General features: G+C 41.7%; 2 protein-coding genes across 7 annotated transcripts in view; one reads left to right on the top strand and one right to left on the bottom strand.

Annotated features, from left to right (window-relative positions):
• ppip5k1b (diphosphoinositol pentakisphosphate kinase 1b) overlaps window positions 1-3055 on the top strand; it is a 49514-nt gene extending 46459 nt beyond the window's left edge. For all 5 annotated transcript variants that reach the window (XM_019261134.2, XM_019261146.2, XM_019261143.2 and 2 more), the window contains one exon: window positions 860-3055. In XM_019261134.2, the coding sequence (XP_019116679.1) occupies window positions 860-951 (92 nt within the window). In that variant the 3' untranslated portion in view covers window positions 952-3055. The remainder of the gene's footprint in view (window positions 1-859) is intronic.
• Window positions 3056-7923: 4868 nt separating this feature from the next.
• map1ab (microtubule-associated protein 1Ab) overlaps window positions 7924-27017 on the bottom strand; it is a 68404-nt gene continuing 49310 nt past the window's right edge. Inside the window, exons 5-7 of one of the 2 annotated variants that reach the window (XM_019260999.2) lie at window positions 14534-26807; window positions 13565-13794; window positions 7924-12125 (exon numbers count right to left, since the gene is read on the bottom strand). In XM_019260999.2, coding sequence (XP_019116544.2) covers window positions 11970-12125; window positions 13565-13794; window positions 14534-26807 — 12660 coding nt within the window. In that variant the 3' untranslated portion in view covers window positions 7924-11969. The remainder of the gene's footprint in view (window positions 12126-13564; window positions 13795-14533; window positions 26808-27017) is intronic. The other variant, XM_019261009.2, reaches the window with a different exon arrangement.

The raw sequence follows: 27017 nt of genomic DNA, 5'->3' as shown, positions 1-27017 counted from the left end.
TCCTTCAGTCTCTTCTTGTTTTTTTTCTTTTATCCCCCCTGGGTGGTGAGGTGACTCATTTATCCTCGATCCTCCTCTCCACTCATCTGCCGACCTCTCATGTTTCCCCTTCATGCAGCACTTGTGTGTTTTATTTACATTGTGCTTTTCATCTCTGTTGCTCTGTCTTCTTCTGTCCTGGTGGTACCTGCTCCAGATCTGGGTTGCTGTAACAACCGATAACTCATTTAGCCTCGTTCACCACACAGGCAGAGATTGTGGAGGTTACATCAGGATAAATACGACTCTTGTTCTGCTGGTGGTGTGACAATGTTTGTTCTCCTATTGGCTGCAGTTACAGGACAGCTGTTTGCAAGTGCAGAACTATGTCACTCTGTCATTGAGAATGTTTCTGTGTGTCAGACTGACTCTGAAACATTTGTAGCCACTTCAGGTACTGCAAGTAATCCCCAGCTTGGAGTATTTTCTAGTCACATTACTGATGACGCATGTTGAGATAGTACAAGTAGTTTTATAATAATTTTATGATTAATGAGATCCCCCCCAAAAAGCTGTTATCATAAAGTTCTCCATGGCAACAGAAGATGAAGTGGCTAAAGGATGACGCTGTTGCTCTCCTGTTTTTGTACCAGATCACCCCCCTCCCTCACTCTTTGTTCACTTTGTGTCCCTCCACATGACGCACACACAGGAACAAATAAATCATGTTCCAAGACTCAGAGCAGTCTGAGGGCAAGTGAAGAGATTAAAAATACCTCCATCAGGGATTAACAGAGTAACACAAACTGTTTGTACGATGTGTTCACATGTTTCAAACATAATTGGCTGAATTTGTTTTGTTTGTTTTTGTGTTTTAAAGATGGCAGTATCCCATCCAGTGCTGTATCCAGCGCGGGCCCTTCCTCCCCCATCACAGAGAGCTCCGGTCTGAACTTCAGCTTCAGTGAGTAGACGGTGGTCTGTCTGGAAAAACACAAGGACTTCTGGGTATCTATGGGCACCATCTGAAAACTTGTGTGCGTCTCTCCGTTTTATCTTTGCTTCTGCTCACATTCACACACAAAAAAACAAACAAACACTGGAGGAGATGCAGTTTCTGAAGAGACTGTAAATACAACCACTCAAACCGGACCAGACGTCTGATTAGCACACCGTCCCTGCTCCGGCAAGAGACAAAACACTGACCCTTCAACAGAGTGTCTCATCAGCCCCGATCCTTGTCTGCAGTTTGTCATTCATAAAGCAGCTGAGTAACAGTGCATCAAGCCAACATTCAGACCAGTCGTGCCTTTAGTTAATTTGGATGCTGCCTACGCTTAGAAACAAAACGACTACTGTGCCTGCTGTTCACACACCAGCTGCCTCCATCCTGACCTTACACATGTATGACTGACACGGACTACAGACTGAGAGTCAACGTGTCAACAGTCATTGATTTTTTTTTTCTTCTTCACTGTTGTACAGCAGTGTTGTGGCTAGCCAATCACAGCCCAATAAATACACGTATTCACTTTCTCTTGCTGACAATTGGGATGAGATTATCAATACCGCTCTCATGTCTGCAGCCAGCAGCCCGTTAGCTTAGCACAAAGGCAGAAAACAGTGGAAACGTTGAGCCTAGCTCTGATTCAACTCGCACATCACGCACATACAAACAACAGTTTTTGCTTTTACAGTGAGGAGTCTTCACAGATTCGTACATTAGAGTTTTTGTTTGAATTCAACAAATAGGATATCTCCTGTTCATCAGTGAGGTGTGGACAGAGCCAGGCTGCCTGTGTTCACCTGCTGTATTTAGCTTCGTATTTAGCATACAGACATGAGAGAAAAGCAAATAAGCCAAGTTCAAAGGTTTCCTTTTAAGACCATGTATACATAATTTGGGTTTATAAAAAATAAATCTGAGATGAGGGTGCAGACTTTATTCTCAGACCGTTTTAAACTTCAAGGGACAGATGCAGCCCAAATATCACCCAATCTAATATAAACATCATGTGACCATCAGGCACTTTTATAATTTCAGAGATGTACAGACTCTCCCTAGAGGACCTGGAGGATTTGGGTTATCTTCATTGTATACTTAGACTCGGTCCACGCTGGTACCTGCTGCCGTCAGTTCATTCACTCCATTTTGAAATCCAGGTACATCTGTTTGACGTAAAGCCTGAGCCAGCTCGATCAACCTGTGTTAGCCTGTTCAGTGATAGTCTGCTGTGCAATAGAAACACAATGTAACTGTAAATGTGCCTTTCAATGACTTTAGAGAGATTTGCAGAGTTCTGTCCACACTGCTGTATTTTTACTACTTTTTCATTTTGGAGGGAAATCAAGAAAATGTGTGGTATAGTTTTATATTAGAGTTAAAGAGAAGAACCACTCGAAGTAAATAGTATCCATGTACTTTTACAGAATGACGACTACCTGAAGAGTTTTCTCAGTTGTTGCTGAGTGTTTGTCTGCTGTCGCACCAGATGTTTGTTTTAATGTTGGATGAATCAAATGAATGATGATACTCAGGTCGACATCATGAATCCACAGATGGAAATAGTTTTTTTTTTTTTTTTTATCATCATGTGACTGAACTGGGGGGTCAATTCACTTTTATGAATAATAAATAATAAATTCAGTGGTGGATTTCCTCCAAAGAGATACTTTGATCACTCTGACCAATGACTTACAGAGCAGACTGCTGATTGTTCTATTTAGGCAGCAATACCAAAATTCTAAATGGGAAAATGAAAATGGCTTCTTGCTCCTTTCACCTGGTGAAGGTGATTGGTGAAATGACCTGCCCCCCAAAACATGAAACAAAGTGTGTTTGTGTGTACTGTACACACACACATCATGGAAAGGGCTTTAGTTTTAGGTTGAACTAATGATTTTTTACCTGATGCTGGATTGATGTAGGTAATTTTTAGTTGTGTATTTATGTGATTATTTAATGTGCTATTTAATGTCAGCCAAAGAAGAGGGGAGTGTTTCTGTGCTGAGTTTGGCTGCTGGAGAACAAAGTGGAGATGTGATGTGTAAAACATTTCTGTCTTCAGGCTCAGGTTTGGCTGTAATGCTGAGGAGAGGGAAATTAAAAAAAATGAATTCAAACAGTGAAACATTGTTCAGTGTGTTCTTGTTAAAGTGTGTGTGTTCATTAATGGTCCACAGGAGTCTGTTATTGCTCTATAAACGCTCGCCTCTCTCCCTCCACGTCTCCTTTCTCCTGCTCTGTTTGTTTTTTCTTTCCTTTTCCTCCCTTGTGTTTTATTGCTTCTCACTTCTTTTTCCATCAGTCCCTTCTTTCTCACTTTTCTGTTTTGTTGTGCTCCTACTTCTTGTTTCCTTCTTTCCTGTCTTCACCTCAACCCCATTTTCTTCCTCTTAGACTTTCTCCCCTCAATGCTTCCTCTCTCACTGTCTCCACATTTTTAACCCCCCAGAGATTCTCCTGTCCTCTCTTTCTTCCATCTCCTTCCTATATCTCCTTTTCTATCTCTCCTTTGTCTTCTCTTTTCTAGGCCCTCTTTTCTCTCCTCTTTTACTTCATCTTTTCTCTTGTCTTTTTTCCTCACCCCATTTTCCTCTGTTCTCCTCTTTCTGTTTTCTCATCCCTCTTCCCGTCCCTCTCCCTCTCCTCTCCAAACAGCTTTTAAGAATAGTGATGACTCATGCCTCCTCCTATTGCGCCCATGCGTTGCTATAGCGACGCCCCCAGATGTAATTGACTCCTCCTGAGCGACACTGGGTGAATGGAGACAGAGAGAGAGAGAGACCGCCGACTCACCGGAAGCCAAAAGCTGATGTCATTCATGCTGTCTGGATGGCAAGTCTTTCTCTCGCTTTATTTCCTCCAATCACACACACTTAAACACAAATGTCCATTCATTCTGTCTCCATCAGCTCCTACACACACACTTTGAGTTACAAACACACAGCCGTCTCTATCGCTTCAATACAAACTCTACAATAGCTACTTTCATTCACAGCGCTCACAAGACGAGCACTGTGTGGCTGCAGGTACTTCTGTGACCTTTTATTAAAGACAAGAATGCTGCTGGCCACAAAAATGTTTTAAGATGTAATCAAGTACAAAGTTAAGAGAAAAGAGCCAGCAGGTCTCTTAGAGAGAACAGACTGCCAGCCCCCCCACCAAAGCTTTGTGGGGCAGCAGGTGTCTTGGGACTGGCTGGCTAGTGGTGGAAACACTGAGGTCGGTTAAACTTTACGATGCTTAGTTCAGCCTGTGGATGTTGTTCACTTCCACTGTCTTCACTATCACAGAGAGACTGAACCAAACACTGACTTAACATTAAGTTCATCAGCATTCAGCTTTCTGTTTTTCATACCAAAAACCTTAATGAATATTTTATGTACATATCCCGATATCACAAATTTGCCACGAGGGGACAACCTCTGTACTTCGACTTTTGAGTCAGTGAAGAAGAAAATCCAAAACAAACAAACAGGAAACAAAATGGAAGAAACCCCTTGAAGACAATACTATAAATCAGGGGTCTTCAGCCTTTTTCAGCCCAGAGACCCCTGAGAGACAGAACAGAGACCCCCACATGTAATCATTTTTTTAAAAATGTGTCACATTTTAAGCTTGGCTATTCACCTTTTACCTTATTAACCTATTTATATACTGGGTGAAAATTGTCTATTATGACAAAAATTGGCGGACCCCCTATAGTACCTCTGTGGACCCCCTAGTGGTCACGGACCCCTGGTTGAAGACCCCTGCTATAAATAGATTGTAGATGAATGAATGATGAATTAATAGATAAAGTGTTGCCGTGTCATATTTCTGCAGCTACTAAATGTCACAATCTGCTTTCAGGCCTGTAAAATTCAAAGCTGACATTTTGGAGCAGACTTCCAGCAGTCAAAGGTCCAAAAACAAAGACGTTCTAAACAGAGATGTTGAATTTCCCACACAGGAAGGTGCCTCGGTGAACCAGAAGGTAACACGGACACGCGGGTAGGAAAGGAAAGAGGCTGAGGGAAAACTAAAGCAGTGTTGAAAGCTCTCGCGTACTGTATGAATCAGCAGGGTCAAATGTAAGAAAAAAAAGCAAAGGAAATATACAAGATACACACAAACCATTCAGCTTCCCTCCAGTCAAAGGTTAAGAACTGGAAGAATACGACAGGCTGAGCTTCATGAGTCTGTTTCCAACCTTCTCCCTTCAGACTTTTAGCTCTGACTTCTCTCTCATGACTGACTTGGCTTGCATTCAGCTAATTGCCTGAAATATAAATGCAAAGAGAGGAGTGGGAGGTGAAGACGACAGAGGAGAGTAACTATTAGTCGTCCTGATGAGAGAATTACCCTCATCTAGTCTGCACGCAAACCCAACAGGAAGGCAGGAAGGTGTCCAGTTTAGACCTCGAGTACCACCTCCGCACCCACAGCCCGTCCTCAACTCCCCCAGAAAACCTCTTCCAATGTCAAAATATGTTGTCATGGTAACCGGGGGAGGGCTGGTGAGGAGGAGAAGGTTTTTTTTTTTTTTTTGATTGCCGACGTGGCAGCCGAGCAGCAATGTGTGGGCTCAGTCACCCTGCTAGAGACCCAAACTGCATATAATAGTATTGCGTCCAAGGTTGGAGGGACTGCCAACACGAGTGAACAACAGGCCAAATTTCTTTTTTTTTTCCTTCCTGTGAGTGCAGAGAGAAAATCAGCCAGAGGTTGGAGGCTGACACACTCACTGAAAGGAGAGACAAAGATAAATGAACTGTCATTCATCACTGGCTGGAATGAATGCAGAGTGTGTTCCTGCAGCAGGTGTAGGTCGATCCTTAAAGGTTGATTTTGGAGTCTGAATTGATGTCCACCCCTCAGGGAATATGAGGCTGTTTTTTCACTTGCTGCTGCAATCAGATATTTGTAAATATGAAATGGAAAAAAGTTATTCTGACATGTGGGGAGTGAGACTCGAGCCGTGCCGCTGAAGCATAACCTCTCTTTCATCTTCCTACCTGACAAATCAAAGCCGACCAGCACACTGACCAGGCCTGCTCATGCAGTACTGAAGCAAACGGTACATTTCCTTCCTCATATTTAATTCACAGGTTTACTGCAAACTCTTCTGTACAAAAGTACTAAGCTCTTTCTCACAAAAAAAATCCATAAAGGTATGAATTTCAACTTCAGGTGGAACCAGCAGTGGTGAACGGATGTTCATCTCGTCTATCTACAGTACAGCACTGAGGCAGATTCAAAGTATTTTAAGGACAGAAACTGTAAAAAGAATATGACATAACCTTTTATTTTTATTGAAATGACTTCTGTTTGTATCATTTGATAAAAATGTAGAAATGTACACTTTGTATCATGCCAGATAGAAATGATGGAAAGGTCACACATTCAGCCAAAATTCTTAAAACTAGGACTTTAGTCTTTACTAGCTATGGATACATGTGTGTGGTAGTTTTACAGCCTCCAGGCTTACAGATAATTGGCAAAAACATTGAATTGGAGAAAGTTGCTTACTTTGCTTATTAATGAGCAAACTACCTGTTGGCTTGCAAGCTAGAGATGGAAATTTTACTGATTCATGCCGTTTTGTTTGGTTGAAGGTCCAGTGTGTCAGATTTAGAGGGCTCTGTTTACAGAAAATAATATAATATTTATAACTATGTATCCATTCATGTGTTTTACATGTGTTCTACAGAGTCCGACATGTTTCTACCTTAGCCCAGAATGGACAAACTAAACACTGGCTCTAGATCAAGTGGCAACCTCCAGCAGTTCCTCTTCTCGTCCACTTGAGGCTGGCTCCAGAAGTGAGTCAGTCTCCATAAGTCTCCATGTTCAAATGTCCAACTTCACAGCAGAAATAAACATGTTTACAGCCTGGTACAAAAAACAGTTTTGGTCTCTATAGCTAATTTCCCCGTTCATGACAGAAGCAAATAGCTGTACAGCTGGAACGATTCACAGTTAATGACCTTTTAAATAAGGCAATAAACAAACAAAAAGAAGATTTCTCCTCTTCCATCCATATATAAACTTAGACAGATAAACTGCTTCAAAATGTGCTTTGAAGGCATTTTAATAGTGACAGTAACTGCCTCTTTGCCACTTTCAGGTCTTGAATTAAATCTTTATACAGTAATTAGTACTAATTTATATGTTTAAAATAAATGCCTGTTCCTCATACAATACAGTAGATCTTTGTATGAAAGGCTCACTCAGTCATATTATAAATTATTAATAACCTCACTGCAAAGGGCCTGCAGCTGCTTCACTGACACTGACCGACTTTGCAGCTTCACTGAAAGTTTCATCTTTCACACTTTTTTTGCTGGTAACAATTCTCATGGAGCAGACATAGCCTCAACTCCATCTTGTCATGCTGGCTATTGTTGCTGTCCAGCTGTAAGATTGGTTCAGTTTCAACTTTCTTTAAGTGTGCCTCTAATATACCTGCTTAAAACACAACACAGCAATTATGGCAGACTGTGACATAAAATAGCAAAGAGAACAGAATCCGTTTATTTTAAAGAACTAAAATCACACTGTTGTGATTGCTTTTTGTGCTGCTTTGGTCCAGACGGAAATATCTCAGAAAATATTGGATAGATTACCATGATATTTTGTAGACATTCATGCTCCCCAGATGATGAATCTTACTGACTTTGCTAATGCTCTTAATTTTTTCCTCGAGCCCCACCAGCAGATCATCTGCAGTTTCAAATGAAATGTCTTAAATTGTTAGCTAAATTATGAAATTTGTTACACACATCAATATCCATCTCAGGTTCCATGTCCTGTAACCGCTCATCTTTATCATGTCGTGGGGTTTTCAATAATGATATTAGATATTCTGACGCATGTATCGTGTGATCTATAAAATAAACCTGGAACCTAAATGAAACCTGTCAGACAGCAAGAGACAAAAGACCCAAAACACACATTTAGATTTCAATGTACTTTAATTGATGATCACCAGGCTGTTTCCCTTTTACAATGAATCTGCAGTAGTTCTAGTTTTACCAGTTAGATTTAAAGAGACAGAGAGATATTGAATATTGCACTGAGGAAGAAAAACATAACTAAGATTAATACAATGCAAAAAAAAAAAAAAAAAAAAAAAAAAAAAAAAAAAAAAAAAAAAAAAAAAAATAGAGAATCAAACAGAACTACCAATACAGCGTCTTCTTAACAACATGTTAATAGGGCAAACAATAAAAGCACAGCCCAGTATTATATTACTGTAGGTCATTTCAGTACCAGTTAAGACAATTAGCTTTTTTCAAATATACCTCTTTAAAATAGCATTGTATTTTTTATTATTATTTCCATGTTAAACAATTACATTCAGGATTATAACTAAATAAATCACATGCAGAGAGATTAGATGGACAGATGACACCGTATTGTGATCAAATGATATCTTCATTTTAATGCAGGTATGGAGATGATTGAACTGAAAGATGTACTTTTTTTTTCGTCCTGTATCTTGTCAGCGTTTTGTGTAGTTTTCTTGGTTCAAGGAGTAAGTTTACAGTTTTGATCACACTGTCACTAAAATGAGCTAAAATGAACCATTATCACAAGAAGAATAGTTTGTTAGATCTTTCAGATGCTTTTTTGTTTTCTTTCCACAGCGATATGTACAAATCTGTGCACAGTACATAAATGTACATGTAGCATTTAGTTTAATTTCACTGATGGTTTTTGAGTCTGCATGTGTTTCAAGTCATATTCAGGAAAAGGAAAAAGATGCAGCTGCAGTTAGTACTAAATCTGTGTTACAGTTAATGTTTATTATTGGATCTCGGTTGCTTTCTGACACGTTAAAAGTCAAAACTTGTCTCCTCGTCTGGAGCAGAACCGTAATTGAAATGACAATTTGTCAAAACAGAAAACAGTGTTTGCCCTCATCCCTCTCCCTAAAATGTATTTCTGTCTAGTTTGGTGAGTGTGTTTTTATTTGGGTTTTTTTGTATATTGTTTTGATCCAGCAGCATTCACATGGTAGTACCAACTCTACATTCAGAAAAATAGATCTCCTCTATAGTGCATTCAGCTTCTGTATAGTCACACAGTTCAGTATTGAGTGATTCACAGCGTTCCACTGATGCCTTGAAAATCTCAAGGCTGGGTATTTGGAATCTGCCAACTTAAAAACATTATTCAAAGACAGTACAACATATCAGACCATCCACAAAATCCGATCCATACATTGAAAAGCTTCTGACTGGTTTTTTGGACACATTGCCAGACAGCATTGAAGACGGGGTGAAAAGAACTTTCTGCTTGATCAATTGGTTCACAAACTCTCAGGCATGAACTGTTTTCAACTGAGTCCTTTTGAACCTTCATTTTCTTAATGTGGTCTTCAGTTTATCAACTCCCTCCACTCTCGGGTGTGTGTGTGTGTACTTGTGCGTGCCCAGCTGTTTAATATACACCCTGCACCTCAGCAACTCAGATCCTCCCCAGTGGGATAAGAAAAGCTATGCCTGCCTGTTACACAGTGCATAATGGACAAGTATCATGTGGGGAAACTAAAGGGAGGCCTGGCAGGAAAAGAGCACAGATGAGGTATGAGGTGAGCGTTATTAGAGAGTATTACAGGGAAAGAAGAAAAATGGCACTGGTCCCAGACTAGCACAAGTCAACAACACACTCTCACCTTCTGTGCTCCATATTTTGAATCAGAATGAGGAAAAGAATGTGAGTTAAAAAGTGCAAGCAGAGGATCCTCACTGCTTTTAGTTGGCAACATCCTGACGATCAATCTGAAAGTCCTTTCTAGAAATCCGAGCCTCCCCCACGCTTCACCCAGGCTGACCTCAAGTCAGCCTCAAAGTTAAGATAACAATCGTGATGAGCCACCTTGGCAAAAATGTGTTTCCTATTCTGACAAAAATGAAATGTAAACAATAATAATCAGGACTGTGCTTGCTTCTCAACACAAATTTGGATTAAATAAAACCAGAATAGATTTTTTTCAAACATTAAAATACAGATATGAATAAAGAACTAAAACTTGGCCTTGTGTAAATTTAATGTAAGCTTCTCTTGGATCTGGCTATAAACAAGCGGAAAGACCTTTCACACTGAACCTACAGAAAACTCACTCGCCACGTCACTGTCACAAACAAACTCTGCTGCGTCATAAAAACAGCTACTCGGTGTGTATCGTATACTAATACACGCACAAAACTACTTCAGAGACATGCCTACTTTTATAACTGTGTCCAGTACAATCAACCATCACATTCATGCTCATTCTATAAATAGTACTCTGGGATTAAGGTTAGGCATTTCATTTATATTACAATGGGAAGTTATTTTCTGCTACTTTGCCAACACTCTGTGCTTCAAGTACAAACAAAAGTCTGACTTCTAGACTCTCCTTTCCCTCCTCAGAAAAGTACATTCCTATTTGGTGCAACACCTTGCTCGAAGACATTCATATTGGTTTGGCTAAATGGTATTTCAGTATATGGTTATACTTAGTTGGATTATTTGAACGTATTTCCATGTAAATGTTCTATTTCTGAGTATCCTGTGTGGATAAGATTTGTGCGCTGATTGGTCCTCGTGTACTCTGTTTCTTTGATTTACCCTGGTTTCTGGCTCTGCTTTAAAATGGCTGACATGTCCTCTCTCCCAAAACCACAAGCTAAAGGCACATGAAAGAAGCCTCCTGTAACACACCGCCTTTTTTTCCTGAAAGATTTACCCCAATAATAAATATAAATATTGCAGTTCCCGTTCCCGTCCCTCTGAAGGGACTATCAGACAAACTTCCGTTGCTACATTTGTCACCGGTCACTGCTTGTTTTTCTTCCTATCATGTTGTGATGTTGACAGAGACGGTAAAATGTAACAGGAGGAAATGACAGAAATGTAAAATAAACCTTCTTCTTTAAATGCAATCAGAAACGCTCCTCACTTCAGATCATAATTTGCTGCATCATCACAAAATATATCATTTATTTAACATAACCTCTGTATTGATATAGAAACATTTATCCTATATGTATACTGGAGTACATACAACCAACAAAGACCATGAGAAAGACTTAAAGAGGAACCATTACATCCAGCAGAGATATGATTAGTGTACAAACATCGTTCCTTTGCCTGGCGCCTATTGAGTTCACTTGAGCATAGACAGCCAAACTGTGTAGTAACCTATCTACACTATACTGCATTCCACACTTGAAGGCTGGCTAAAGAAAGGGTTAACCCTATGCAGTTCTGAAAGAGTCCGAGCTAAAACGCAAGCAATCATGCACCAGCGAAGCTGTGAAAGCCGAAACAGTGTCAACTTCAGGCACCTCCTAAAACGTCACCACAAAATGACAAGAAGGAATGTTTTTATTTATTTTTTTTTTTTTTTACATTACATCAATTTATGTCGTTATCGAGTTAATCCAAAAACTATTGTAGCGTGAGCACAATTGCTATGGATGAGTTTTGCTGTGTGCACGGATGGAGGAAAGCGTCAAATAAATTCAAAGTGTTCTACCCTTCTATAAACATTGTGGATACAATCTAAACTAAATATTGATCACTGATTGATTTACATTTTGAGAACTAATAAGAGAAGTTTACAAACTACATATCTGTAGTTTAACTGTGGCATTTTGCCTTTGTGGGATAGTGACGTCCATGTCTGTTAGACATGACGCAAATAAAGCTGTTTGCTTGTTGAAAAATCTTCAGACTGTTAACTCAGAAGAAAACAAATATAAAGTATGTTGTTGTTTGTGTTGTAACCCTACTGTCACACCCAGAGTTGTCACTTTGATTTCAGCTAACAAAATCTAGCATATTAAGGGTTGCAGCAAATGCTTTGAGACTGGTACCATGAGAGAGGCTTTGAAGAAACAGATCACTGTTCACTCTCGCTCTACCTCCAGTGAGAGCAGATGATGGAGAGGGGAAGGATGGATGGGTGGGTGGATGGATGGATGGGTTGAAAGCACAGCGAGCATCATGAAGCTCAGAACTCGATCTTGCAGGCAGGGAAGGACTCGTCCTGCATGACTACGGTGCTGCTGGAGGCCAGAACCATGATGTTCAGGTCCTGCTGCCTCTCATGGGTCTGCTGGTACCAGTCCCGGGTCACTTCTGTGTCGTGGGTTGGAATCAGAGTCACCTGATGGGGACACGAGGAAACAAAAAAGAGGGTAGACAGTAGAGATGAAGTGAAGGAGGAAAGAGATCAGCCATGAATGAAGAAAACAATTCAAAAAATGGACATTTAGATTCATAGATCTAGATATTTGAATATATAGAAGCTAGAATAGTTACACATTTTTGGGGAATTCAATGAGAATACCCAAACCCATAACCAGGATCTCTTTTTTTTCTTTGAAACCAGCCTAGAAGCTTTAATCCAGTGTTTTCCAGTTCAGTCTGTTGTCCTGCTTCTGTCCCCTGCTCTGTGTGTTACGTATACAGGAGTCTTTCTTCATCTTGGCAGAAACATTTGATAAAGATTCTATGTCTGTTCCACTGGGTTATATATTTTAGGATTGTGTAGAGAACTGTAGAGAGCTAAAGTCAATACAGCAGTTTCTGCATAATAGACGGGGGTGGGCATCAGGCACCACTCCCAGTCAAATCTGCCCTACACTACATTTAGCACGTCACTACAGAAACCAGGGTTTGCTGAAGCTGGCAATATAAGATACACACAGAACTCGAACTCCACACTTCAGTGTTGATAATAATAATTAAGTTGTGTTTGCTTTCTCTTTACAGACATGAGTGAAGATTTTTTTGCTTTTTGAGTATTCTATGATAGAGAACAGTCATCAACATAACTGTGAAAGTTACCTTACAATGCCTCAGTAAATAATATGCATACTGTCTCTATATACTGTATAATAATATATAGACACATGTCCAGCAATAAAGTGTAGGAACACACCTTGTATAGCAGTCTATATATAGTACATACACAGATGGGTGACAAACTAAAGGAAAAAGCAGTGTCTCTGTGAGGCATCGAACAGCTTCAGTGCTGCTTTCATTCTACAAGTCTGTGAACTCGACTGGAGGGATGAACAGCATTCTTCCAAAATATACTCTGCTGCTACTCTACTCTGGTGTTTTGATGATGGTGGTGGAAACTGTTTTGTTCTATGGACGAGGGCAAGCATTTCTCAGAATAGTACTCTTAATTAAATACTAATGACCACAACCCCAATTCCTCACCCCATTTTCCATAGATCCAAATGACTGAATCACTGTTCCTTATAGAAACACAAGCCAGTTAAGCAGTCCTTTTCACTAAAGCTCCTGCCATCTGTGCTGCAACAATGAACTGTCTTTCAAAGTCACGTCTTTTCCTCTTGCCATCAATACAAAATCAGCATTATCTGGGCCTGCTCAGCATTTTCATACAGGCCACAGAGCAGGATTGGATGCTAATTTTTTATTTGTACCATTGCAGTGCACCTGTGTGGAAGCATCTGCATTCGTTATGTTTCTCCACTCACTTATTCAGGTGTTATGAGGAATATAATATATGAGGGTATGAATATGAGGAATGAAGACGCAGACAAACTAATGAATATGGAGGGTAAGTACCTGTAAATTGGAACCCCACTGAGCTTTGCCTTCCAGTAGGGCGTCCAGGACTCCACGGCTGGGCTCTCCGCTGCCCGGCTCATTCCCACTCACCACGTAGTACGCAGCTCGCACTCTCTTGAAGAATTCCTGGTCGACATTCTTGGCACTGCAGTGGTTGGGCACATAGGCCAGGTCAACGTAGACGGGTGGTCCAGGGGGGACGGCTGAGCTAGTTTTCTGGGTGTTACCTGAAAGTGAACAAGGATATGAAACAGCATGATTTCACATATTTTTTTATACAAATCAATTATTCTGAAAAATATGCCCACACCATGTGTCATTGCACCTTAATGGAATAATATCTGTGTTGCATATCTATCATTCTAATGACCACAGTCTATTGCATGTCCGAACCTGACCTTATCATGTGCAGACGATGTTTAAAATAAACAGGATTGCATTAACTCCCCTAAAATATTCATATTTACATAAAAAAAGAAATGAAATAAATGAAATGTGACATACCGTAACCAGTTTAATGTGAACTAAATGTTATCAACCAAACAGCACATGAACATAAAAGTCTATTATGTGACTTTTTTGTAAGAGTTTCAGTTGGATCTATGGCTCTAAGATCTACTTCTTACTTTTATGATTGAAAAGATTCAATATGTCATTTTACCTAATCTCAGATATGATTTCTGATTCTAGAAATAACACCCCTCATTTGAAGTTGATCTGTTGATGATGATATCTTTTCTTCTAAGTTTTTTAAGAAATATTTTTTGTTAATTTATTTTGAAAGTTACATAACCAACTGCAAAATGCCTGTATAGAAGGAGAACAGGTGCACAGTTAAGGTTGAATTGTGGAGGTAAATGTGTCCTAATCAGTCTGGTGTGAAGGCAGTTTGAATCAGTCCAGAAATTATTTTGAAGGTAAATGCATGTAGTATGTATGTTGCAGGATTTGAATATGTTAACCCACCTGAACTGCTCTTGACACCATTTACCAGGCCTTTTGCCGGGTTGAGGATCTCACTCCTGGAGCCTTGGGTCTCAGACATCTTGATCAGCCTGGAGCTTCTGTCCGTGTCCTTTCTCCTGAGGGAGGATGACCGAGGTGAGGCAGAGTCCTTGGAAGTCTGCTTCACTGGAGTAGAGGACCTCTTCCTGACTTCCCCCTTACGAGCTGGGGAGGCTGACTTAGGTTTGCCCTTCCTGAGGCCCTTGGTGGTCTTGTGCTCCTTCTTAAGAAGTTTCTCTGTGCTGCTGTGGTCGTTGAGAAGAGCTTCTGGATCTACCATGCAAACATCTGGGTGTGGAGGGTGGGGAAGAGGGTCCTTCATGGGTGTGGGGAGAGGATCATGAGTCTTCTGAGTTGACCTTGGTGATGGAGGATGGTGACTCCCCCCACCTCCAGATGCAGATAATTTGTCCACCGGCAGATGTTCAGCGTCTTCGTCCGAGTCGAGATTTCCTTCAGCTGTTATGGATGGACACTCTTCAGTTTCCGGAGGGACGTCAGAGTCCGACTGTGAAGGCAACGACTCACTCACTGATGTTGGAGGTGTTTCCTCTCCAGCTAACGTCACAGCCAAACCAGACATGGCACCAGGCAGCTGGTGTGGCCCCTGTCCAGAGTCTCCATGGTAACTTGGAGGGTGGTGACGCCTTTGCTTGTGCGACCTCCTTTTCAAAGAGTGTTGCTCTTGATCATCCTCATCCCCTTCCTGGGAGTGGTCACTATGGCCTTCCTCCTCGCCCTCGTCACTGGAGAGGTGAGGGCTTGGGTTGATGAATGACGGAGAAAGTTCTCCTTTGCGATGTTGATATTCGCAGGAGGAGTAGCCTGGATGGGAGGCAGAGGAGGAGGTGGCTCCTGTGTTCAAGTCAGAAGGACGATCAGCCCTTGCAGCTCCTTTGCTAGATGTTTCTGTGTGATAGGCATCTTTTGAGGAGGACATAGAGGTTCCATGGACACTGGCCATCCATTCCATCGCTTCCATTGTTTCCTCATCCTCTTCCTCATCATCATCACCATAACCTGGAGGTGGGGCACTTGGGCAGTCGTCAGGCCTCTGTAGCAGCTCCCAATCAGATATACTGCTCTTTCTTCTGACCTCTAATCTCTCTGATGGCATCTCCAACAAGGTTTTCTCTTCTACTCTTTCTGTCTCTCCTTTCTTACCATCTTCTGCCTTTTCACACATATTTGGATCAGCTGTTGCCTTCTTCTCCTCTATACTGTCTTTACAAGTCTTTTCCTCCAATTTCTTCTCTATTTTCTGCTTGACTTCACTGTCTTTAGCAGTTTCTGTCTTTTCATCCTTTGTTTCTTTTTCAGGCACCGTTGCATCTTCTTTTACAGATGAAATAGCTCCAATTGTCTTTTCTTCTTTTATGTCCAGCGTTTTCTCTATGTCCTCATCTTTTTTGGACAAATCTGTTGTGGCACATGTGGTTTTGCTAGCTCCGCTGTCACTCAGAGGAGTAACTGAAGCTGTCTGATGTGTTGTTTCCATCGCAACTTTAGGTGTAGACACAACAGAAGAGGTGATGGTGACCGTTGTCGTCTCTGTTGGGTGTATGGTGCTTTCTACCACATATGACTCAGTTATTGATGAAACAGTCTCTTTTTGCTCAGACACTTGTTTGATTTTTTCACATTCAATACGACATGGTAGAGTGCTGTCCTCCATTTCAAGTGTAACAGGCTCCTCATCTTCCTCTGACCCTTGGGAGTCCCTGTCAGGAGAGTCAGCCCTTTGGAGGGGTGAGACGTCAAAGCAAGCCTCTGATGTGGATAAACTTTGCAACACTTTTGGTGGTTCGATACTTTGCAGAGATGGTGCTGCAGAGGATGTTGTAATCTTGGTTTCTAGCATATAGAAACTATCAGTGCTTGATTTTGTGTCTGTCTCAGGCTTTGCAGAATCACTTAGATCCTCAGTCAGTTTAGCAGTGGTAGACAAGATTTGAGATAATGGTTTGGTTTCATCAATCTTGCTGGGTAAAGACACTTTTGTTGCAGGTTTTGCTGTCACCTCCAAATACTCATCTCTCTGAAACCCTCCAAAGCAGGAGCTTGTAGACTCTGTGGTGAATGATGGCTCCTCTTTGGCTAGAGTTATTTCAGAGCTTGATAGTGATGTGGACGTTTCAACTTTGTCTTCAAACTGTTTACTCAAAGGGGCAGAAGTTGAGGCTGAGGATGAGTAACTATATGACGTGGAGGAGTATGTAGAAGAAGAGTATGTTAAGGTGGTGTATGTGCAAGGTGATGAGGAAGTTTCCTCATGTTTTGTGGTGATATTTCGAGTCTGCCTCTCCTCTACACTTTCTTCTTGGAAATCTCTTTGGCTGTAATATTTGTCATCGCTTGGCTTGGATAGATGAGAGGCATCTGAGAGGGTTTCTTTCTTATCCTCCTTCAATCCTGCATGACTCTCCTCACTGTAAAAATGCTCAGAATAACTTCCAGATCTGCTCTGCCCAATATCGGCATAGCTGCCACTTAGCGGTGGGGAGGGACTAGATGCAGTTTTGGACATGGACTTGTCATGGACCATGGAATGGTCAGGAGGCAAAACGCTGCCTGTCAGGCTGCTTGTGGTCAATGGTTGAGAAGTTTCCTTTGTCAAAAAGCTTGGTGGTGGAGAGACTTTGTCTTCATCTTCTTTTTCCGACTCTTGTACTTCAGTGGAGGTAAAATCCTCTGCAGATGACAACCTTCTTTTTGTGGTTGGTTCAGGAGACAAATGCTTTTTGTCTGTATCGTCCACTGTCTTTGTTTCAGGAAGTTTTGGAGCATCTGATGTAATGGAACAGCTCTCGTCCATTTTGTGAGCACTTGGGTCTGGTGATGGAGTTGCTTTACCTGCATCTTCACTCCTTGTCTCAGGAAGCTTGGATGTGGCTGTACCACCAGCTGTATCATCTTCTTTGAGTGGTTTTGCTTCAAGAGATGGTGTTGTTTTACTCATGTCCCTGTCTGTCTCTGTGACAGCTGAGGCATCATCAGGTGCTGGTTTGCAGACTGTTTCCTCTTTAAGGAAGCTTGATTCAGGCAACTGAGATTTTTTATTTGAGTCCTCTACCTCTGCTAATGTAGCACTATCGTCAGAGCTACGTTTGCACATTTCTTTTTCAGACTGTTCTCTTGCACCCTTTTCCATATCTATATCACTTAACTCCTCTTCTTCTTCCTCCTCCTCATCCTCATCTTCATCTTCATCATCATCTACATTGAAATCTTCCCCCTCTACAAGTAATCTTTTATCTATCAGGCTCTCTTTTCCATCAGGAAAGTCTAACATGGATTTACAAGTGGCAGAGCTGCTGATTTGACTATTGTCAGATGCCAAAACGTTATCATCTATTTCATGTCCTAACATTGGGGCAGCAGATGCTTGTTGAGGTAAAATGTCTTTTTCTGCAGGTGAATGTCGACCAGATGGAGATCCCTCTCTTTCATGATCAGAGGACTCCATTTTGTTTTTGAGAGACTCAGCAGATTTTTCTTTCTCCTTTTCTGTTGTCTTCTTTTCTGCAAGTTCTCCAAAAGCTAAAGGAGCCACTGAAACTTGTCCAAGATCTGATTGGCTCCATGGTGGAGGGGGTGTTTCTTGTCTTACTGGTGCACTTGCTGATTGAACAGCTGTACTGGTAGAAACCTTGTCACTTTCTCCTGTTGCCCCTGTTTGAAAAGCTGCTGCAGCACCTTCAGTCATATCCTCTTTCTCTTTCTCTGACTTTTCAGGTTTGTCCTCTTTGGGACTGAAAGAATAAGACTCAGCAGCCTGAGACATTTTATTATCTTGCATTTCTATTGATGAAAAGCTCTTGTCAACATAAGGTGTATCTGGTCTTTCTTCTCTCTCCCTCTCTTCCTCTTGGCCTTTCTCTCTGTCTTCATATTTAGGTGAGGCACTTCGGCTGTGGTGGCTGCTCCTTTCACTCTCTGTGAGGGACACCGGGCTGTAGTCAACTCTACTAAAGGACAGAGGCTCTTCTTTGTACTGATCTTCCAGGAGAAACATGGCTCCTCCAGCCTCTGACTGGCTTATTCTTCTGTTATCATCAATACCCATATCAGAGGTGTGATCAAAACCTAAAGAAATCTCACTTTCTTCTCTAGAGTCCAAATCGTGATCTTTTGGAATGGGCTTTTCATACGGATCGTACTTAGAAGCACCAGCGGTTTGCTTTTCGTCTCCAATGGCTGCTTCCTTGTCCGAGGTTATTTGATCAACACTCTCCATTTTTGTAGTGTCTGGTTTTACAACTTTAGCGTGGCTTGGATCCTCCTTGTCTAACATAAAATATGAACAAGGCTGTGATAATCCTGGAGAAGCCACCTCTCGTTCTCCTTCCATCTCTCTCTCTGCTTCCTTTCCTGGTTTCTCATCCAGCTTTGCCTTTTCTGTAGCACTGAGTCCTGAGCTTGTCTGAGGCGGTATGTGTTTCTCTTGTGGTGGTGTTTCATCTACACTGGACTGGCTCTCAGTGCTTGAAAGCGTACAGCTCATGGGCTGACTGTCAGTGCTTGATACTGCTGACAACACAGGCTTTTTCTCAGTTGTGTCTGACATTGGTCCTGCTTTAGCTTCTGGGATATCAGAAGCGGTTTCTTGTTTTGGAATGGAGGTCATTATTGTCACATCAAAGGAGGGCTCTGGCTTGGCAAGTGGTGCGGTTTCTGTTTTCACAACATCTTTGTCCACTTCAGGTGAAAGTCTTGGTTCTTCCTTGCCAAACTCTTTGACCTCTTCATCAATAGAGGGCTCCTGCATTGTAAGCGTTGGTATGATCACTGTGGCCTGTTCTGATGTTGGCAGTTTAGCTTGGTCACTTGTCTGTGGAGTTTGGGTTAAAGGCAGGCCTTCAGATGAGATGTCATGTCCTGATTTTCTTGGCTCAACTGACAAAGGTCTGGAACCTGCTCCTCCCATACAAATGTCCTCCTCCTCTTCATCTTCCCTGTCTTCATCAGAGGACTGAACCACAAATGCAGATTTGTAATCTGACTTGGATGCCATTGCTGCTTCTCCCAATACTGTCTGTGTAGATTGTTTAATGGCTTTGTCCAGGTCTTTCTCTTGTAACTCCTCTCGTTCCCATTTCTCCTCTTTGGTATGGTCTGTATCAGAAGAGTCATACTTTTCTTTCTCAGTGATCTCATCTGTCTTCATGTCACCAACGTCTTTTTCTTTAATTATTCTTTCATCCTCTTCTGGTTTTGTCTTTTCATCTTTGATGTCTTCAGTCACATAGGTGTATTCTTTTTCTTTTTCTTGTTCTTTTTCCATTTTCTGTTCTTTGCTCAGTTCAGCAACATGTGTATCATCTTTTTCTTTCTCCATCTTCTCGTCTTGACTAGTAATGGCCTTTGCTTCTGTAACTTGTTCTTTTTTTGCCTCTTGGATGTGGCTAGGAGACACACAAATGTCATCTTTTACTGGTTTTAGGTCTTGACTTGATGTAGTTACATAAGTGTCTTGCTGCATTTCTACTGATGTAGCACCAAAGGTTTCCATCTCTTTCTGAGTTCCAGTAAGCTTTTCAGAGGTTTCTTCATGTATAGGCTTATCTCTGACATCACAAATATCATCCTTTTTAGGTTTCTCCTCTTCCAAGGTCTGAGATATTGGGAGATCTACCTCTTTTTTATCATCCTTCTTCAATTCAGAATCAAAAGGATGATCATCTTTCCCTTTTTGCTCATCTTTGATGCTTAATGTTGCTTCCTTCTCTGTGTCCTGTTTGACAGATTCAGATTCAGGACTGAGCTGTTTGACTACATCTTTCATTTCTTCTTTCATGGTTTCAGCTTTTGATGGCTCTTTTTCTTTCGTATCCTTGAGTTGCTCAAGACTGGAGTCAGTTTCTTTCTCTTTTTCTTGTTTGGTTTCTTTGTCCTTAATTTCCTCCAAAATGGGTTTGTGGTCAGAGATATTGCCCTTCTCCTCTTTAACTTCTGGAATTTTTATTTCTTTGTCAGAAATGTCACTTTTTTCCAACTCTTTGCCATCCTTTAAAGTTTTGACAGATGAATAATCTATGTCACTTTCCTTTTGCTCTTTAATGGATACAGAATCAGTAATATCACTCTTTTCCTTCTCCTTTTCCATTTCTTCCTCCTTAACCTTCATTTCTTTATCACAAATTTCATCCTTTGGGATTTCTTTTGCCTCCTCCTTGATGGGTTTTACATCAGCTGTAACATCTTTCAACTCTACCTTCTTTTCCTCATCTGCAAGGGGTTTTACACCAGCAGTGTCTTTGCTTTCATCCTCCTTGGTAGGTTTGATACCAGAAGTTTCATCCTTAATTGTTACTGTATCCTTTTCTCCCTCGATGGGTTTGATAGTAGTGTGATCCTGAATTGAGTCCAAGTCTTCTTCCTTATCTACTGCTTTCTCCTTTTCTTCTGTCATTGATTGTACAGCACAAATGTCCTTACCGATTTCCTTTTTCTTTTCTACTTCTATCGTTGATTGCACAGCACAAATATCTTTAGTGACTTCCTTCTCCTTTTCTTCTGTCACTGTCTGGTCAACAGAAATATCTTTACTGATTTCTTTCTCCTTTTCATCGTGCGTGGAAGGTTTGACAACACAAATGAAATCCTTCGTGGTTGTTTTGTCCTCAGATGTTTTGACAGTGGAAACATCTTCGCTTATCTTTACATCCTCTTCATCCATCTTTGAGAGTTTGAGAGTGGAAGAGACATCTTTATCTTTATTTGTTTCTTGCTCCTTTTCTTCCTCCATGACTGGTTTGACAGCATCACCAGGTGTCTCTTTTGCTTCTATCTTGGTTGACATGGCAGAGATATCATCATCTTTACATACTATTACTTGCTCTTCCTCCATCTTGGTAGATTTGATGGCAGCAGTGTCATCTTTACTTTTCTCTTGTTCCTTTTCTTCTCCAACTGTTGGTTTAACAGCAGAAGTATCTTCCTTACTGGGCAGTTTATCTTTTTCCTCTTCCTTGGTAAGTTTTATGGCAGCAGTATCGTCTTCACTTTCACCTTCCTTCTTATCTTCTTCTGCAGTAGATTTGAAGACACAAGCATCATCCTTGCTTGCTATCGTATCTTTTTTCTGCTCCTCGGAGAGTGTGGTGTCAGAACTATCATCTTTACTTGTTTCTTTCTCTTTTTCTTGCTCTGTGGTTGGCTTAGTAGAAGGAATCTCATCTTTACTCATGGTTAGATCCTTTTCCTCCATCTTGGTGAGGCAGATGGTTGAAATATCATCTTTACTTGTTTCTTTCACCTTTTCTTGCTCTGTGGTTGGCTTAGTAGCAGGAATCTCATCTTTACTCATGGTTAGATCCTTTTCCTCCATCTTGGTGAGGGCAATGGTTGAAATATCATCTTTACTTGTTTCTTTCTCCTTTTCTTGCTCTGTGGTTGGCTTGGCAACAAGAATCTCATCTTTACTCACTGTTCCATCCTTTTCCTCCATCTTGGTGAGGCTGATGGTTGAAATAGCATCTTTACAAATCTCTTGCTCCTTTTCTTCTTTCATTGTAACAGCAGATGTGTCATCTTTACTAATCATTTCTTCTTCTTTGGTGAGTTCAGCAAGACTGACAACTATCTCCTTTTCCATCTGCTCATCTGTTAATCGCTTGGTAGCAGAAGCATCTATCTTCACTATCTCTTTTTCCTCTTTCTTATCTTCATTCACTTTGATATCAGATATTTCGATTTCCTTTTTCTTCTCATCTTTAGGAGGCTCAATAATGGACATATCATCCTTCTCTGCCTCTTTCTGCATCTCGTCTTTAGCAGGTGTGACATCTGTGACGTGGTCCTTTTCAATCTCTTTTTCTTCAGTCTTTATAGAGCTAGTATCAAAAGTATCACCCTTCTCTGTCAGTTCTTTCTCCTCCTCTTTCAAAGTACCATCACACACATCATCCTTTTTAACCTCTGTCTCAATAACCTCACCTTTGAGGTCAAAATCGTCTTGTTTTGAATCTTTCTGCTTCTGTTCATCTTTGATTTGTTTGGCCACAGAAGCAACGATTTCTATCTCTGCTTCTTCAGTAGTTTTGACTTCAGGAGTTTGGTCTTTTCCAGGCTCTTTCTGTTCATCTGTAATGGCTTTATCAACAGTGACAGTGTCCTTTGCAATTGGCTCTTCTTTAATAGGTTTGATATCAGAGATTTCATCATTTACTGCCTCTTTCTCTGGTTTCTCATCAGTAATGGATTTAACAGCAGAAACATCTTCCTGCATGACAGATTTCGGTTTCTTCTCATCCTCAATTTGTATGACATCAGCGGTGTCATCTTTTTCTTTCTCATGTTCCACTTTGATGGCTTTAACTGCAGCTTTAGCATCACGTTGATCATCATCATTATCATCCTTCTTGTCTTCATCGTCATCCAGAAAACGACCCTCCCTCTCTGGAAATTTCCCTGGAAGAGGTACTTTAGGTTCTTTTCCTTTGATTCCTTCGTCAACCTCTTCATCACTTTGGTCAGGTGAGAAATGGGAATCCTTTTTCGCTGGCTCAACTTCTGTTAAAGATATGGCAACAGCAGAGATTGTTTCTGCCTGTTTGCTTTCATCTTCTGGTACTGGCTCCTTCATCACTGGGACCTCTTTAATGCCCTTCTCAAAAGATTTGTCCAAAGATGTTGAAACTTCTACTACTTTGTGCTGATCTGCTTTCTGTTTGTCAATATCTTCTGTTTCCAATGTTTCTGGATCATCTGTCGTTTTAGTTTTGTCTTCAGTTGCTGTTACTTTACTAATGACCTCCTCTTGCTTTTGCAGCTCCAAATCAGGGAAGACCTTCATTTTGTCTTCCACTGGTGACTGACGCAGTGGAGAGTGAGCTGCACTTGGTGGTCCAGACTGTGGAGGAGAGGCCATTTTCACAGTGATATCATCAGGACTGAAGCAGCGCTCTTCACTCTCTGAAGTTACTGAATCGGATCCAAAAGGTCTAGTAGGCACAACAGATGAAACATCTTTAGGTGCAACTGTATCTATATTTTCCTCTTCGACAGGTAGGTGGACTGGTTTGGTGTCTTCTATAGACTTTGAAACTGGAGACACTGTGCCAGCAAGTTTTTCAACATCTTTCTCCTTACCCTGTAATAATTGGGATGAAGCATAGCCCTCTTGGAGTTTTTCAAGTGAAATGTCAACATTAGGAGTTTGGTCCTCCTCCTCTTCTTCTTCTTCTTCCTCCTCCTCATCGTGTGCAACAGGAGCCCCCATCTTCACTTCTGCAACAGGAAGCTGCAAGTCATCAGATAGAGACTTGGGTTGTTTGTCATCTTCTAAAGAAGGTGGGGAAAGAGTTCCTGCAGAGAGTGGCTGCTCTTTGCCTTGGGTCGCATCAGGTGGAGTTGACAGGGGAACAGGGGTTTTGGATGGTTCCTCAGCTTGAGCTGCTGCGACAGATGCTACAGATTGGTCTTCAGCAATAGAAGTAGGGAAAGAGGACATTTTGTCATATTCTGTGATGGATGTTGCAGAAGACACATGTTCTTCTTCTGCCAGAGGAGCAGTGATGATGTTGGTAAAGACCGATACTTGCTCCTGCACACCTGGGATAAAACCTTTCTCTGTCATGGCGGCAGCTTGCATCTCCCTCATGCCGTGGATATTTACGAAGGATTCAGTCTGATCTGGAACAGAGATGTCATAGGCACCAACGTCATATTGAAGGTGTGGTATCCTCTCCTCTGCCTCCTCGTGAATTTCCTCATCAGAGATGGTCTGCTCTGTCTCAGAGTAGCCAGGGATGGTCTCATCCTGGATGTAAGAGATGGGTTCAGCTGCAGCTGCTCCTTGAGCTACTGAGGTTATGGGAGCTGTGGCACCTCCAACATGTGACAGGTAGCCCTCTTCATCTTCCTCATCTTCATCTTTGGCTGCGGATAGAATTTCCATAGTTTTGCTTTCAGTGACCATTTGTTCTTCAGCTGTATCTCCATGTTTGATCTCTTCATCTGCTATTACATCTAAATCCTCTACCTCCTCCAGTTCGGCTTTCTCCACTCCCTCCTCTTCCTCTTCTTCAGATGGAGTCATTTGTACCTCCTGTTTTGTTACAACTTTAGCAAAGAGATTTTCTGATTTCTCCATTTCTTCTAACTCATGTTTCCTGTCAAGCCCATCGTCCTTTGCCTCCTTCCATTTTGATTCATCTTCCTCTTCGCCTATTCCCATATCTTCCTCCTCCTCCTCTTCTGTTTTCTTTTCAGCAGCTGGGACCTCTTCCTCCTCTTCCTCTTCCTCATCCTGAGTTGCTGCTCCCTCATCCTCAAATTTCTGAGCCTCTTCCATTTCTCTCTCTTTTATCGACTCTTTGTCTTTGTCTTCATCTTCAGCTTCTGGGGCGGAGACCTCCTTTTCTGGAGACTTTGCGCCAGATGGAATTTCAGATGTAGTTTCTTGTGCTTCTTGCTTCTCTTGGGTAAGACTTTGTGCTGTTGGCTCCAATGAAACCTTGTTACTGTCTGGTGGCTCTGTTGATACAGGTACAACTTCAGCGGTTTTCAGTTCTTCAAACTCCTTGGTGAGGTCTTCAGGTGTTGAGGGAGCGGATATACCATCCACTGCTCCATTCTCTATCGGTACAGGTTGAATAATTTCAGGTTTTGGCTCTTCTTTTTTAGGTTCAGCCTTTGCTGCTCTGATTTTTCCAGTCTTGGCTTTACTTGACACTTTAGCTTTATGTAATGTCTTTCTGACTTCTGGTGTGAGTGGTTTTAGGTCAGGCTTTGTCATTTTTCTTAGCTCAGGTTTGGATGCATCCTTCTTTTTGTCCTCTTTAGATTTAATATCCTTCTTTTCATCTTTCTTAGCAGAGTCGTCTTTCTTTACTTTCTTGATCTCTTTCTTTTCTTTGTCCTTTTTCTCATCCATTTTTGACACCCTTTCCTTAGGGTGCTTTTTTAGAGATTTTTCTTTCAAGAGTTTTTTCTTCTCTGGCACATCACTTTTAGATTTTATAGTCTTAGTAGGCTTCTTCTCCTCTTTTTTCTCTGATATATTTTCCTTTACAGAGTCGCTCTTTGCCTCTGTGGCAGCTGACACATCGTCTTGTCCTTCGGTTTCTTTCTTTGAGGCCTTTGCAGTAGTCTTTGGGGAGGATTTAAGACTCTCTTTACTATCTGTTCTTTGTTTTAACTTGGTTTGTTTTATAACAGAGGGGGGAGCTCCTGAGGCAATGTCCTTTTGTGTGGCTACAGGATAGCGCAAGAAGTCAAGGTGCCTTAATTTTTCTAGCCCCTCCAGGATCTTGTTTTGTGGTGCATTCCCAGGGAACAGCACTCTGACGATTTTTTCTGCAGGGTTGGCTGGAAGCCAGACGACTAAGGCTGTAACTGATGTCAGGTAGGGCACAGATATTTCTCCTTCTTTCCCGTTGGGCAGCACAATACCAGTTTTGGCCTTGCTGTTGCCAGCCCATTTCTGCATCAAAAATTGCATCTCTTTACTGTCTTTGACAGGGTTGAGAATATACATGTCTAACCTGCCCACTCCCATCTTGTGGAACAGAGTAATCGGCTCAATGGTGTTGCTGACCACTCGACAGAGAGGCTCTGCCTTGATTCCTAGTTTGTTGAGGTACTGCAAAGTCAACGAGGCCTCTTCGATGCTGCGCTTCACTTTAAGGTTAGATTCTGGCATACGGAGCTTCTCCGGCACGTTGAAGAATACCACACCTAATTCAGGAGAGATCAGGTTCTTCATCCAATCACTGTAGTTTGTGGAGCCTTGAGACTGCTCCTCCTCCTGTTCTGCTATCTTCCTCTGAAGCAGCCCATTGATACCTGGGAGATTGTCAGCGCCGATGTGTGTGAGTAGAATTGAGTCAATGCGGTCCAAGTGACGAACCAGCTTCCAGAAGCATGATTTTCGCTCAGAGCCTCCGTCCACTAAGATATTGAAGCCATTTACAGCAAAGAGAGCAGAATCTCCTCGTCCACCAGGAAAGATGTAGCAACATGGCTTGGACAGTTTTAGGAAGCCTCCAGAGGTGGGTGGCTCCAGGAGGTCAAAAGGTGAAGGGACGTCGACCGTCTCAGAGATGTACTCTGTGAACTCAGTGACGCCCTCCATCTTGTAGAGAACAGGCTCAGGGTTTAGTTTGTATTCCAGGAACTCCCTTAGGGTCTGCTGCTGTCCCAGGGAGCTCCAGCCCACCTCCCCGCGGCAGGACACAGTAAGTGTAGCCTGCTGCTTGGGGGCTGCTGCGCCCAGTAATTCACTGACCTGCTGGAGGGACACATCAGTCAGTGATTATGCATTAATGTGGTAGAATTGTGTTGTAAAGACATCAAAAAAGAATAGAAGAGTCTAGTAGGGTGAGAAAACTCAACCTTGTGTGTTCTTCCACAAATGTTGAGCTATTTGTGCTTTACAACAAATACAGTACCAAAATGTACCAAAGCATCCACCCATTTTTCAACTGCACTTAAAAATCTG

This window comes from Larimichthys crocea, chromosome XIV, assembly GCF_000972845.2.
Source record: "Larimichthys crocea isolate SSNF chromosome XIV, L_crocea_2.0, whole genome shotgun sequence".
NCBI lineage: Eukaryota > Metazoa > Chordata > Actinopteri > Sciaenidae > Larimichthys > Larimichthys crocea.
The sequence above is the reverse complement of the archived record's forward strand: the minus strand, read 5'-3'. Positions and strand labels throughout refer to the sequence as shown.